At 37.1% G+C, this 14,961-nt stretch overlaps 1 protein-coding gene across 2 annotated transcripts in view; it reads right to left on the bottom strand.

Annotated features, from left to right (window-relative positions):
* RSRC1 (arginine and serine rich coiled-coil 1) overlaps nt 1-14,961 on the bottom strand; it is a 175,628-nt gene that overhangs the window by 136,324 nt on the left and 24,343 nt on the right. Inside the window, exon 4 of one of the 2 annotated variants that reach the window (XM_064457878.1) lies at nt 1,075-1,245. The exons of the other annotated variant lie outside the window; for it this stretch is intronic. Within the exon in view, the coding sequence (XP_064313948.1) occupies nt 1,075-1,245 (171 nt within the window). The remainder of the gene's footprint in view (nt 1-1,074; nt 1,246-14,961) is intronic. 2 annotated transcript variants of the gene reach the window in all.

Raw genomic sequence — 14,961 nt, 5'->3', positions numbered from 1 at the left:
CATACTGCAAACATCTCAGGGGCTCTGTTTACCTTGAATGCTACTGATTGCTGAAGAGTTCCACAACAAGAAGAGACAAATATCCCCCATGGATTAGTAAAATGAGAAAAGTATCCCTTAAAATGAGTGGAAGACATCCCTCCTGCAGTTCCCAGCAGTCTAAGTAAAGTACTGCAAATAAGAAAAAACCATGCAAATAGCTAATCCTGAATATTTACATAATCAATGCTATCACCACGGCCAAGTAGGTAATGATATCTGAGAGACTAAATAACTAATACCACCAAGCCATAAAACCAGGTAGATAATTGTGAGATACCTCCACCAACGTGGGTGGAGGACACTACACTAGAAAGCCTGATTTAGCATTTTGGTGGGAATCCACTGAAGCGAAATCCATGAAGATACACACCAGCATCTTCCTTTTTGAAACCAACCACAAACAGGGAAAAGATAAACATCACAGTAAAGGCTGCAGGAGATCAAGGTGTATAGAGCAGAGGCAATTACATCAATTGCCTTTTCTGAAATCTGTAAAAGCAATATCAACAACCCAAGTAATTTCAAGCAGAAATTAGGTTGACAGCAGGTTTTGAAAGGCCGTCTGTCATTCACCCATAGCAAGCGCTTCTGCTGAAACTGTACTTTGAAGCACAAATCAAGTCCAATAGGAACTTCTGACAATGTAGGGCAGGGGAGTGGGGGGTGAACAGTGAAAAACATCTTTTCATAGGAAAAGTCTTCATACTTTCCAATACTCCTAATTTTTTCCTTAAATTGTGGTTATTATGCTTTGGAAAAATATTTATGTTAGTCCAATGAAGAAAGCTATTTAATACATTTGCAATCAAGGGGAAAAAGAATTGTAAATTAAGCCACCATTTAGTTTGAAATGTTGTCGCATTCCAGAATTTTAAAATACCAAGAATCTCACTCTTCAAGTATTTTGAATAATTTCCACTTAGTTTGTATAAAATATCATGTACTATAAAGCAAACTGATTACAAAAAAGTAAAACAGCACTAAGCTGTTCCCTGTTTTTAATATAGTTATATTGTTTGTCATTTCACTTACCCATGCTTCGTGCCATACATCTCCTTTTCTTTTCCTTTGCCCTTCTCTTTTATTTTTTCTTTCTCTCTGCCTTTACGCCGCTCTCTTTCACGAGACCCGCTATGAGTTCTCCTATGACTGGATCTTTCACTACTTCGACTACAAGAACGTTGACGAGGTCTTGATCGTGATCTACACAAAATCCATAGTATTAAAATTTAGCAGTCATACATTTTTCACTGTCACTGTATGTTAGACTTGTTATATATTCCAATTATTTTAAACATATTTTCACATCATTTAGTAATTTAACTTTTAAACAAAAACCTGTCAATTTATCACAAGAAAAATGAAAAAGAAAGCATTGCTTCTACTCTGAAGGAAGAATGCAAAATAAATTAAAGCACACTATGTAGTATTCACCTATTACCAAAGTAATCTTTGGAGCTATTGGAGAAGGAAAGGAAGGCAATTTATTCTTGAACAGTAAGCTTTAAATTCTTAAGTTCTGATCCATTTAGGTTGGCAAATAATCACAGAATTTACAACCGCTACTAAGTGCTTGTATTTACATATTAAATACATCACTACTAACAACGATTCTGTGATTCTGTATTCCAACAAAAAACAGAAAAAGCAGAACCGACATGTCCAAAACCCGATCTTTCGCGTGCAGAGCTGACACTTGCACGCAGCTTCTTAAGATGAAATTCAGGTTTGCAACACACTTTGCAGGAAACCTATAAATAGGCCAACCCTACAGGCCCAATAACACAAGAAACTGCACACAGGTGCAAGGGTTTGTGCACATATTTGATTCTCGGTTACAAGCTCCTACACAGCTATAGGATGCTCTGTTCTCAATCATGTTATCCATTCCTCTGTAATAAATGTATGTTGTTACTGATATACTTGAATGAAAAAAGATCAAGAAGTATTACAGTATGACTGTTTCTATATGTATCCAAAAAACCTTTTCATTATTCCTGAATTCCTTTTAGATTATTTTCTCAATTTTAATTTATAATTTATCATGGATCAATACATCTGTTCTATGGCACATGAGTATCTGCAGACAATGAATATTTGGGAAAACAGCAGTTCAGGACTGCATTAGTTGCTATTACAACGTACATCTTGATAAAAGTTCTGATGGCACCTCATTGAAAAGTTTCATTAAGTACTGAGGGGTGGAAGGTCGTTTTTTAAAACAGTATTAAAAAAATTTATTTAGCACCTCTTGGAGTGCAAAACTCCAAAGGCCTTTAAAAGCAAAATCACATACAAAAGATCACTCAATTGAAAAGGCAACAACTGTTTAATAAAACTCAACAATAGAATAAGCAAAAGAAAATACTACATCCAGATGAAGCTATAAATTACATTTAGGAAGAATGTTGTTATTGAGTCTGGAATTTGTCCAGCGTACTGGGGTTAACATACCTCTTCTTGCCATCGAGCCTTTCAGACTAGCACTAGAGGTCAGAACCTCAGTTTTACGTTTCATTCAGCAGATGGCATCTCTTGCAACACAGTATCTCCTATTATCGGTCACGCTATTAGCACTAATACAATAGCTCAAATTACCACTTAGGTGGCATATTATGAACTATAGAACACTTTGTCTCAAAATGGATTTTTATTATGTCATCACAAATTAAAAAGAATCCATCCGTTCTTTAATCCTCAGGTAAAGTTTTGACCTAAAAGAGTATTCTGGATATTAGATCTATTTTTTGGTTGGCACAAAGACACTAGTTTTACAAGCATCGTGATGAGGCAGGCACAGATTTACAGACCACTGCCCTACAGACATTCCCTATTTGAAGGTAACCATGATTTCTGAGAACTCTTCAGGTAAAACAAAGTCAGAAACATTTAAAAAAAAAAAAAAAAAAAAAACAAACAAAAAAAACCAACCACCCAAACAACAAGGAAACACAGAAAAAAGCCCTGTAGCAACACAAATCACCTTCATTTGATGCAAGGCCTCTCCTTGCTTAAGGGTGTAGTTCTTCAAACAAATAACTGAGGAAACTAAAATTTTTCTTGCTAGGGAGGTTACTTTCTCTGCTCAAATTTGAACTGGATTTCACATCTACCTTTTGCATGTGCAAATAACAGCAAATTCAGTTCAGATTGCTCAAATCCTAGATTTCTGTTAGTTCACAATTCTAAGCAGGACAACTGGCAGGAATAATTTATATACACAAAAACAGCTTTTAAAAATTACATGTAGACTTGTTGCATCAAATTTGTAATAATGTACCTAGAACAGCACGGACAAACTGATAAACATTTTCTTTACTGAAGCTGTCACTGTTCTTCCATTTGCAATCTTTTGCACCCACAAAATTCATTAGGCTAGAGTGTTCCCTAATCCTTGTTTATCCTTTGGGTTTTACAATTACAGAAAATAGCTGATATAGCTTGTGATCCCTGTCCCAGTCACGCAGGCGAGGCAGGCAGATGACTATCACCGGGATATTGCAGTGAAGATCTTAACAACAACATTAAGTTCTACTCCACAGAAGCCACCTCTGCGGGACACATGAGTTCAGTCAATTGTTCAATTATCAGAGCGGTTGATCTGGGCTGTAGATCAGCCCCGAGCACAGGCACAGACAATCCAGAATTGGCTTCATGCAGACAACTGCAGTTTGGTCAGAGTTGTTAGCTCAGATAACAAGGTAGCACACGTAGAAGGGTCTTCAGGGCAGCTCAGGAGTCAAGCCTGCCTGCCTTCAGGGGCTGCAGACCCCCCTGCCTAACCCAAACTGACTGCGATGCCCTATTTTAGGGGATCTATAGAGGGAACATCACAGTTAAAAAGTTATAAAGTGGATCTAGCGTATTCTGCTGCACCTGAATCACCTTGCAGAGTCTCTCCTATGCATTTGTTGTCCAGCAGCTAAGGGTTTATTTGGTCGGCACAGGACAGAGCAGCCAAGACAGGAGTGCTGAGGGACAGACATACACACCCTAAGGCAGCCTCTTGATGCAGCATCAGGTAAACGCCAGCCACACCAACCTGTGATGGATCCGCAGAGGTGTAGCCTGACCTCCTCCGAAGATGTTTTCCTGGGTTTTCCATCATTGTACAGAGTTCTTTGCAAATATTTAATTTTTCATTACTTTCCCTTAATGCTGCAGAGCTACAGCCCTCCCAAACAGAACTATCCCTGCCTGCTGAGTTCATTGTATTTATTTATATTGATTACAGACACTATTTATAAAGCACAGATAAAGCAACACAACTCCAGAAATACAGAAAGATGTACTAACCCCAACCATGAATAGGGGTAAAGTAAATAAGGAAAAGAGCCAAAGAAAAAAGGAACAGTCTAACATTAATGCTCCCTTTCAACTCCTGAATGCTAGTGAAACTTGGATTCTGTTAATCATTTTTAAACTGGGGTAACTACTGTGTTTCCAGTGCTCTACAGCAATGAATATTTTTGAAAAAGCATATCTTGTATGAACCATTCTCCTTCACAATCTGTCCAAAGTCCTAGTAATGGAGGACTATTAGAAAAACCACTAGGCAACCACAACACATAGTTTTATTAACAAATTTAAGCTGAATCTCAACTCTTGGTTAGGTCTTCTGCTAGCCTGAAAAAATCTTAGGGACTTCTCACACAAATAAAGGCATGAAGATTTTAAATATATTTGCTTAATTATCTAAGTAACAGCTTAGTATGAGTTAAGACACATTATGTAGTTTTACCACATTTTGATACACAAAAGAAGCAGAGACTAAATACTGTAAGATAACAGACATAAGATGGCAAAAATAACAAACTTTGCAGTATAATTCTCTAGAACAATTTTATCTTATATGATAAAATAAGTTCTGCCAGCAATACTCCTAAAACTGAACCAGAATTAACAGGAAGCCAGCAATAAACCATATAAGAACTGCTGAGCTTAAGCAGGTAAGACCACAATCTTCTTGATCTCTGCTAGTGTGTGCACTCTTAAGAGACCTCTGTTTCTATGAAGTGCCATAGGAAATGATGATTAGCTACGATTGAAGCAAAAGCCACAATTATACTGATATACTGAGTGAACGCTGTATCACTTCTAGAATGCATGAAACCAGAGCTCTTTGGGCCATGAAAATGGACAAGCACTGAAACGTATCAGGACTCCGGAGCACAAGTCTCACAGGGACAAGTGGGAATGGCAAAACACTTTGGAAAATAAAAAGGCAGTGGTTTTTGCCTACAAACAGGTTTTCCCTGCATTCATCAAAAAAACAAAATATGAACTAAGGTTTCTTTCTCCCCAAAGTAAAAAGTTTAAGGGAGGGACTGACCAAAAGAATAAACAAAATGGAGACTCACTTTATTGTTTAAAAAAGGCATAAGATGCAATCTTAAGGGAGAAAAAGAGTCACGCATTTTAAACATGAGAACAAAAATGAGTTACTGATTCAGTAAAGTTAAGAAAATTTAAATAATGAAGCTGAAGAGATTAGACTAATAGCAAGAAGAAAGCTAGAGGTATGCAACACCATATCCTGAGAGGACAAAAATATGTATTCAGAAAGCAAATAAATTATGGAAAAACCTTTAAAAAATACAAAGAAGGAAAAGCACAGTTTCCCACAAAATATGCAAAAGGACGTGCTGTGTTTGTATACAAATGTTACTACTCTTCCCAGGATTTTCTTTATTGGTAAGTACTCCCAAAACAAACTGCCACTTAAATTTTCTCTCTTACACACAACAGTTCGAAGACCTCAATATCTAAAACCTGCCTAATTTCCTCCAGCTCTGAGGGAAGCTCCGATTTCTCTTACATCCCAGGCTAATTAAACCCACCTGTTAATACAATTCAAGGCTAATTCTGCAACACCAAACACAGGCTCCAACGAAGCAGCTGACAAGAGGACTATCTAATGAAGAAGCCATGATTCCTCATTTAGCTTGGTCTTGTCTGAAACCACCAGGTAACAGTAAGTGACTGTATGAGCAGGTACCACCCTGCAGACATCAAGACAGAACTAAGACAATATTTAAAAGCAAGACTGGAGTGTTGTAAGCTTCAAGGCTTTGACTTTGCAATCCAAATAGCACTCTCTACTTAATTCCTATGCTGTTTCTCCCCCCTCCCTTTTAAAAAGGAGTGGTAACATTCAATCTCTAACATACACTTTTCTGTGGCAACTGCAGAATTTGAACAATGAAACCTCAGAAATTTAGATCATGCTTTGACAAGTTCAGGTAAGGGTACTGACCTTTATCTAGTACACTATGGCTGCAGGTAATTAAAAAAAATTAAGATCAAGACCAATAAGAAAAATGATGCTTCATATTGCCTAAAATACATTCAGTATTTAGTAGTGTCATCCCTCAGCAGCACAGGCTGGGTTCCCGGGGCAGAGCCTCTCAGACGAGCAAGGGCTAACCTCAAACCAGAGGGCCATTACCAGCACCTTCACAGTACCAGGCTTAAAGCGCTCTGAAAAGCTGCGCTTAATGCCACAGAACTTCATTTTACAATATGTTACCATTTTCATAAGATATCTGTCTTTTTTTCTTTGCCTATAAACCCAAAATCCCAAAATATTTAAGAACACTTTATGCAAGCTTACATAAGGCCTATATTAAATCCAAAATAGGCAATAGGCTCTTGACAGTGGAAGATGATTTCATAAAGTGAAAATTATAAAGTATACTGCATTTGCTACTCAGTGTATAACAAGCTGCAGTACATTTCCATTTGTAGCATGAACGAATTCACCTGTATACTGTTGAATGAATTGCTATGCTAATCTATGAATTACTATTAAAATATCTTGCAATATATACAGAACAGGAAATAAAGATGTAACTTCATGAAAGGGAGCTACAGGAAGTCATCTGTGCCAAGAATTCACCAGTAAACAAGAACAAAAACCAGAGATCAAGCAGAGAATGAAGATTTTCTATTTTACTACTGTTGAAAAAGAAAAACAATCCCGATTATTCATTTTAAAGCAAGTCCTAAAGTGTTCAAATTATAGAACTACTGGAGGAAAAAAAAAATATCAAGCCGGAGAGTAGACTGCCAGCATGCACACCCCCTTCCCCCCAAACCAACACACACAAAACACCCACCCACCATGCCAAAGGTTAAGTCATTTAGTCAAGTTCAAAGATCTTCAAAGAGTTCTTAGATCCAGATAAGCCCATATGTTACCAAAATTCTGTGAAAAGCTATTACTTTCCAATCTGCTTTTCATGTCTAAGTTACAGAACACACAGATGCTTGGCATCACTCAGTGTCCCTAAATTCTCACACCAGATAATCAAGGCTCACCAATAACTTTCGTATCTAAAATCCTAAGAAATGTCTTTATTCCATCAACACTTAGTCCACTTGTAAAAATTGAAAGTATCCATAAAAGCCCATTCAGTTACTGCACAATAAGTGTTAATTTGCTAATTTCTTCACAGGTAATCAATTAAAATGTAAAATATTGGATAAAATTAGTTGCACTAAATTTAACAGCTGCTCCATAAGCATAATTAGTTTCACAAGGGCCATATGTATTCTGAGCAGAGACAGAGTTGAAACAAATAAGCAGATTTTAAAACAAGTTTGAGAAAATCTGCATTTAATTAGCAGGTGGGCACTACAACTGCATAATGTTTTTATACATTTATATTTATGAAGTGACAGAAGATCTAAAGGCTTTTTAAAATGGCGTTTATTGTTTGAATGGGAACTGTTTTGCTGCATGCTAAAGTGATTTAAATCCTTATAGCTCTGCTTTGAAAAAATCATAAATGGTGAAAGAAAACATGTGGAAAACTGTAAAACTAGAAAGAATTTGCGACAAAAAGCAGATACACATACCATAACCAAAAGGAAACTACACTTAATTAAATGTACACTACATCTGGAATATCAGCCTAATAAAACGTGAAACTATTAATTTTCATTGTTCTAAAGGAAATGAGGTCAGTGCCGTTTAGTATTTCCCCAATTATGTTGCACTAAAGCATTGAACTATATCTTATAGGTACAATCTAATCTTTTCAAAACATTACAATTTGAACACAGTCACCGAGATAGACTTTTTTTAAATAGAAAGAGGAATTGGAGCACAAAACCAAGACAGCTCAAAGAGAAGAAAATGAGTGCTCTTTCAGTAAAGGTAAATTTTTGAAAAAATAAGCTATTTTATTGACCACTCAAATGAAAGTTTCTCAGATGCCAAGTTCTTCCCTGGCATTCTTCTAAGCATCTCTCAGCTGATGCAGTTCTTAGTAGATTACTATTAACTCAATAGCCACAAACAAAACCCAACAAATCCATGCCTCCTTAATACTTCAGCAATAAATCAAAAGTCTGGGAAAGAACAACGAAACGCAACTGCACTGCATCAAGCCTGGATATTCATATTGGTAATAAAGGCATAGTGAAAACACACAACTAATTGCAGCAAAGTGACATGTTCTCTTTCAAAGCATATTAAGAGAAACTGTCTTGTTTAACTCAAGTTCACTAGCAAGAAAAAAAATCACAGTACAAGTTCTTGGGGAAGGTAAAATCATTTCAAGCATCAACTGCAGCTGCTCAAGAGTGCGGAAATTACCAATACTATATATTTTTTTTTTTTTAAAATGCAAATACTGCTACCTCTGTAAAACATTTCAGGTCACTATCAGTTTGCAACTTCAAAATGCATGTGTTTGAGGAAGCGAAATATAGATAATATGTATGATAATACGGCTTGTTTATTTATTGTTAAATAGAAGGTGAGTGAAAGTGAAACTAGGCAGAAGCAGAGAGTCAGCTTTTAAGTCTGAAATTAAACTGGTGCTAAGAGGAAAAAGAAATTGTTTCAAACCAGTAGGTTAGACAGTTGGTAAGTGACAACATAGAGGGGTGTTAAAGATAGTAACAATACCATCCACAGTGTCAGAGAAATGCAAGATGAAATATAAACAATAACAGGGACAATCAAGATGAGTTTGCAGAACTAAGACAGTGGATTCACCAGATAGAGGCATCAACTTAGTTCACTAATAAATCATTCTCTACCTATAAATTACATTAATTACACTATCAAACATTTAAGGAAACAATACTCAAAATTCCAGTAAGCTGTAATCTATTTAAAAAGTAGTTACTGAACAGTAACTACTGTTCGGCATGAACAGTACATGAATGCAGACAGACAGAAGAACAGACATAGAGGACACTACTTCTCGTCTTCTTTATTCTTAAGCAGTCTATTTGCTACAAATCTAGTTCTCCAGTCTACCACCTCTGGTCTATCTCTACCAAAGAAGATTAAAGTGCCGCCTTTGCCACAACGCTTTGACTATCCTACAAAGAGTCTGCTTACAGCAGCTGAAAGACTCTAGGTCCAGCGCCGACAGTGACGGCGTACCTCTGGTTCAGCACAAAGGTGCTGGAAAACCTCCAGGAGATCACCTACTGGCTGAAAGAGAACTGACTCCAGAAATACATAAAGTTTACTTAAACTGAGCTTCTGTGTCAGCAGTCCTTTGCTCAGAGACTCGCTTCCCATGCAGTTCGAGCAGAACTCCTTGCCGAAGGAAGGAGCGATAGAAGAGAAGCTGACTACAACCCTACCAGCTGCAGGAGCACTTCGACAAAAGCATTCACGGAAAACTAAAACCAGAAAACAGACTTTACTAAATATTATCTGGAAACCAGAAATATAAATCATAGATTAAACAGCTGCTATTCAATCATGGAGATAAACCATTTGTTTTTGTTGATGTGCTTTTACAAAATGCCTAACAAAGCTAGTTACGCTAATCTGTACGTAACTATAACTTGCTTCCTTCACCAAATGGCTCACTTGAGGATCATTTCCTTGCATGCACAAGTGTGATCTGCTTCAGAAGGCCAGATGCACATTACAGATACGTATGGCAGTACATAAACTAAGTGCAGTGTTATTGGATACACATTATTTTTGCATTCAGCACAGAAACTATACATGCTATTTTTCAACAGGCTTTTTTTATGCAGAGGCAGGATTGTGGGAGCAGCTGTGGCCAAAGGAAGTGTAATGAAGTGTGCTGGCTGGGATTTGGGAAGGGAGAACAGCTGTGTGAACAGCTCCCACTGATCTACTGGAATTGCGAACTGTTCCACTCCATTAGTGATGGCAGGAGGGGATTCTCTCCCCACTGTATTCCTTTAGCTTACACAGAGGTCGCTAATTGCCCTAGGTATAACTGGTCCAAAGGAGCTGGGGATCTTTGGCCTCATCTTCGCTGGGGCAAACATGTTCCATCATTCATTTCCCTTGTTAATCTTCAAGAAGACTCTGAACAGACTCTCTCTGCTAAGATTTCACCTCAAATTAAGACCATCAGTTTAAGAACACACCTCTTTTTACATTATATTAGTTTCTTTCACATCTTTCTTTTCTTAGAGACTGTCTCAAAACAGGACTTTTTTCTAACCCTACATTCAAGCAGCCATCTCATGAGAGACCAGTAAAAGCTAGAATTTAATTCTAATAATCTTTGGGTAATGGAGTAATAAAGAAATGGGAGGTAGCACGCCATCCTGGCTGCTAAATAAACTAAGAAAAAAGCCACCCCTCCGATTCCCCATTGTTTCTCATTCAAAGCAGCTCTACCAGTCTTGACATTCTAGACTTCAAGGACAGAAGAACACATGCTCCAACATAAACGTTTGCAATACCCAGCTGCACATATACTATATGTAAACTTCCATATAAAACTAAAGTTAAGGTTAATAGGAGAAGTAATTATTATTCCAGTAATCTGCTAACCAAAAAAAAACAAGCTTGCACCAGTTTAGAATATCCAGCTTGTTTTGTGCTCATACAGGAGTTTAAAAGCTGCTCAACCTCAAGGCACAAGTAAAACAGTTGTTAGTTTGCCACACAGATACCAGCAAGGATTCCTTCCTCTCCTCACTGAATTGCAGAACTGTCACTGCTTAGGCTGAAGGAAAAGCAACCAGAAAAAGTGGGCTGTATGAAACTTCTGTTCCTTTGGATTGTCTGATCCTGCAGAAAAGACATTTTATGTCTTTTTTTATATTCCTTCTAAAAAAAATGGGAAAACTTGAATTCTATATGAATGAATAAGGTAACATTCTGTTATAAGTAAATTCATCAGGTTTTGTAATTAATTTATACACACACATGCAGTTATTCTATTCTTGATACAGCTGGAATCTATTTAAAAGAAAACCAACGGTCCAGCTTACTTTCAGGACTCAATAAATACACCAAATTATTTGTTTCTACATCATGCAGGCATTAGCAACTCTGCATCTGCTATGACAGGAAGATCTGGATGTATCACACAGCAATGAAAAAAGGTCAAATTCATTTTCCAGATGGAATCACTATCCAGGTAATTATTTGTTGTAAATTTGACAACACCTCCGATATTATGTTAAAAAGTTAAGGAACTTAAATGAGAGATTTCAAGGCTGAATTTTTCACTTCCCTAGTGTGTCTCAGAAGTTCAAATTAGTTACAGGTAAGTGCTACCCTTCTGTCTCAGGGACCACTGGTTTATTTTTTGTGGTTGTAAAACATCTAAGATTGAGGCTCCAATCATGGTTTGAGCTTAAAGATGCTATAATATTTATGTATACTTACATCCACAGAGATATTAGACAGCTGAATGAAATTACCTAAACAGATGCTTGAAATCAGCTTACACCATGGAATACAGAATGTTCTCATAAACTGGGGAAAAAAAAAAAACACCCAACCCAGACCCAAACCCCCAACCCAGAGCGTTACAGCACCATCACTGTCAACATGAGGCACTCAAGCCACTAAGAAGTACCAGCGCGGATCCAAAACTGAACCAACAGAAAAAAGTCTCAACGTTTCTCATTCTTCAACACTGTAGCAACTTGTAGTACCATCCAGAAGCCTCAAAAAGCTGCTAAAGACAAGATTAAAGCATATGCTTGCCCTCAGAAACGAATACCTATTTTAAAATACTGGAACTATTGAGAAAGACTCAATTCATATGATGGACAGAGGTCTCAAGTGACACTTTGGAAATAATACTTAGATGAAAAGCTGCGTGTCTACTTGTACTTCACTGGTAACAAACTAAACTGTCTGTGCTCACTATTAAGAAAAATTGAAACTTTTTTCTTTAATTCAGAGATAACCAGGCATTTTAGGTTTAAATTTTATGAGATGTAAAAAGTTTGCAGTATTCCACCTACACTTTTTACCACATTAGGTTTATGAAGCATATAGAAAGACTTTTAGAATACTATCTTGTTTCCCCAAAATAATAATAAAAAAATTAAAACCTGTAACATTTAATGAAAATAGCCATAACGTTACTACAGGATCAAGTCTCTGAAAATAAAGTCACAAAAGGGCTTTAAAAACTCCTAAAGCACACACATACAAAAAAAAAAGAGGCAAAAAAGTATCACTCCATACTGTCAAAACCTTTTGAAGACAACACACACAGTTTGAATATTTTATTACTACTTTTCAGTACACATTCCACAATTGCAAAGATAATTTTCTAATTTACAGGCAAGTTGGATGCGTCTTACTTTCATTTTACAAACACAGAGTAGAGAGAGAGAGGAAAGCATGGTCTTTTTTTAATATTCTCCTAGGTGAATACTGAACAGCTTATTTGCTGGAGGCAGATGAAGAATACACAGCTGACAGCCTTATCGGACACAAAATCTACTTTACTGGAAGTTATCACCTAAAACCCTGTTGTGTCTTTCCCAAATCCCAACTCTAATGACTAATTAAATACTCCAAGAAAGGGGCAGGAAAGCAACTCTGAACATTTTGCTTCATATTCCAAAGAAAAAGTGTTTTCATCACTGAACCTGCAACTGTTACATAAAAGATTGTAAAATAAAACATATAAAAAAGAAAAACAAAATCTGAATTGTTTTTAAAAAATATATAAAGTAACAAAATACTTGGTTATTATACTTCAAAATGTATTATGACTGTTCTGATCCATTGACGATATTAGTCCCAACTTAAATGGGTAATAACAATCAATTAAAATGGGATTTCTCTATACCTATGCCTTCATTTAAAAAAAGAGTCTCAGTTTTACTATGGCATTCTGTTCTAAGCTTTATTTTTTGTTTAAAACATAAAATAACAAAACCTTACAAAACCACAGCAAAAACATTACATCATTACAGACCAGCATTGCATGGCCTTCCTGAATGTGCAAGAAGCCTGCAACAGCAGCTATTATGTACTACACTCATCTCAATTTTGAAACCTGAAGGCAAGAATTACAATGTAAACTGTATTATTTCCATCACTGAGAATATTACCAAAATTCTGCAGTTAACAAGCCGAGTCCAAAAATAAATTGCTACCTTTTGTGTGTCTCAAAAGCAACAACTCTCTTCCCAGCAGCTACATCACGACTCCCAGAATACTAACAACATTATGGGGAAGTTGGAGAGGAGGGAACTGGAACATCATGAGATTTCAGAACTCAAAGGTAGTAACGCATATTAAGCTAACAATGTACTAAGCAATGAAAACCTGCCTGTCACCCCTCCGCCACCTTCAAACACCCCTTCAGCAGTCACTGATGCCCCCATGCCTACGACAACACCACTAGCTGCCTGCGGTTCATTGTGCTGGCAGACAGTTGTTTTACTGTTGTGCATCTTTCATGGCTCTCCAACTTTGTTTTTTCCCCCTACACCTATTGTTTCCTGCTACTAATCAAACTACCAAGTCTTTGGGGCTGAAACTCTATTTTGAATACTCAATACTGCGGACAGCACAGTAAGAGCTTGATCCCAGTCTGGCACCTTCCTATTATAAGTAACATATGGGTACGTTGACTAACCACAGGCAATCAAGATATTACCATTCCTCAGATAAGATGATATCATCCCTAACAATCTATTGTACTTCACAGTTGCAACTTACTAGAAACTTGATAATTTTGGTTACCAAGCTTCAGTTTCATAAAACACACCAGTCTTGTGATCATATCAGCTTACTGTAAGATATGTTCTGAAGTAAGGCCAAGACTTCATTGTATTATTCAGATAATTCGATCTTTTTAATTTAGCTGAAGCATGGGAATACTCCATAATTCAGATACTTTACCACAGTCTTCAGGAAAGCTTTCATCAGGACACTCAAGATCTTACAGTATCCTGCTGCCTGATCTGCAATGTTCAGACTTCTAAAGCTCCTTTCAGGCTAGGGGTGAGTAACAACACGTCCCAACCACCCCTAATTATCACCCCCGTGAGTAAGTGCCTCTGTTGACTTGGACTCAAGATTGGAGTTACAATCTAACACACTTTTGCAGTCTGGAGCTGGAAAACTGTTCATCTACTCCAATTTTAGCAAACACTTGCTCTTTGGGTCTAGCAGATAGGACAAACAATGGTGTAGGGTGTGTAACTGTGCAGATTTTGTCTTTATCCTGAAAATCTGATACAAGTGATGACCCCATCGGGACAGGTCGCTGTTTTGCTCCTCGGTGAGTGGCTGAGCCCTACAACAGCACCGATACACACTCCTTCCTTTCTCTGTGTTTGTATTGATTCTACTCTCTACTTCATTGTGATTTACAGGGTTTTCACAAGTAAATTTAACAGGAGACTGGAATCATGAAAGGACGGACCCTTATATTTACTTATATATTAACTTATTTGACAGTTAAAATCCTTGATGTCGGACACTTAAGGAAAAAGAACCGACTGACTTGAAATTAATAATGGAAACTAATAAACTGAAGACTTGCTTGCAATTCGCCTATGTTCCCCATTTCTCAGACCTATTTCCTCTTTGCTCTTCCAACCCCCCACCCAGCAGCTGTTGTCTGCTTCCCCATTGGAAAATAAGATACAAAGTAACATTGTGAAAAAAAAGCATGTAAGTTTTTGGTATATTCACAT

Source organism: Phalacrocorax carbo, chromosome 7 (assembly GCF_963921805.1).
Source record: "Phalacrocorax carbo chromosome 7, bPhaCar2.1, whole genome shotgun sequence".
Classification (NCBI taxonomy): domain Eukaryota; kingdom Metazoa; phylum Chordata; class Aves; order Suliformes; family Phalacrocoracidae; genus Phalacrocorax; species Phalacrocorax carbo.
The sequence above is the reverse complement of the archived record's forward strand: the minus strand, read 5'-3'. Positions and strand labels throughout refer to the sequence as shown.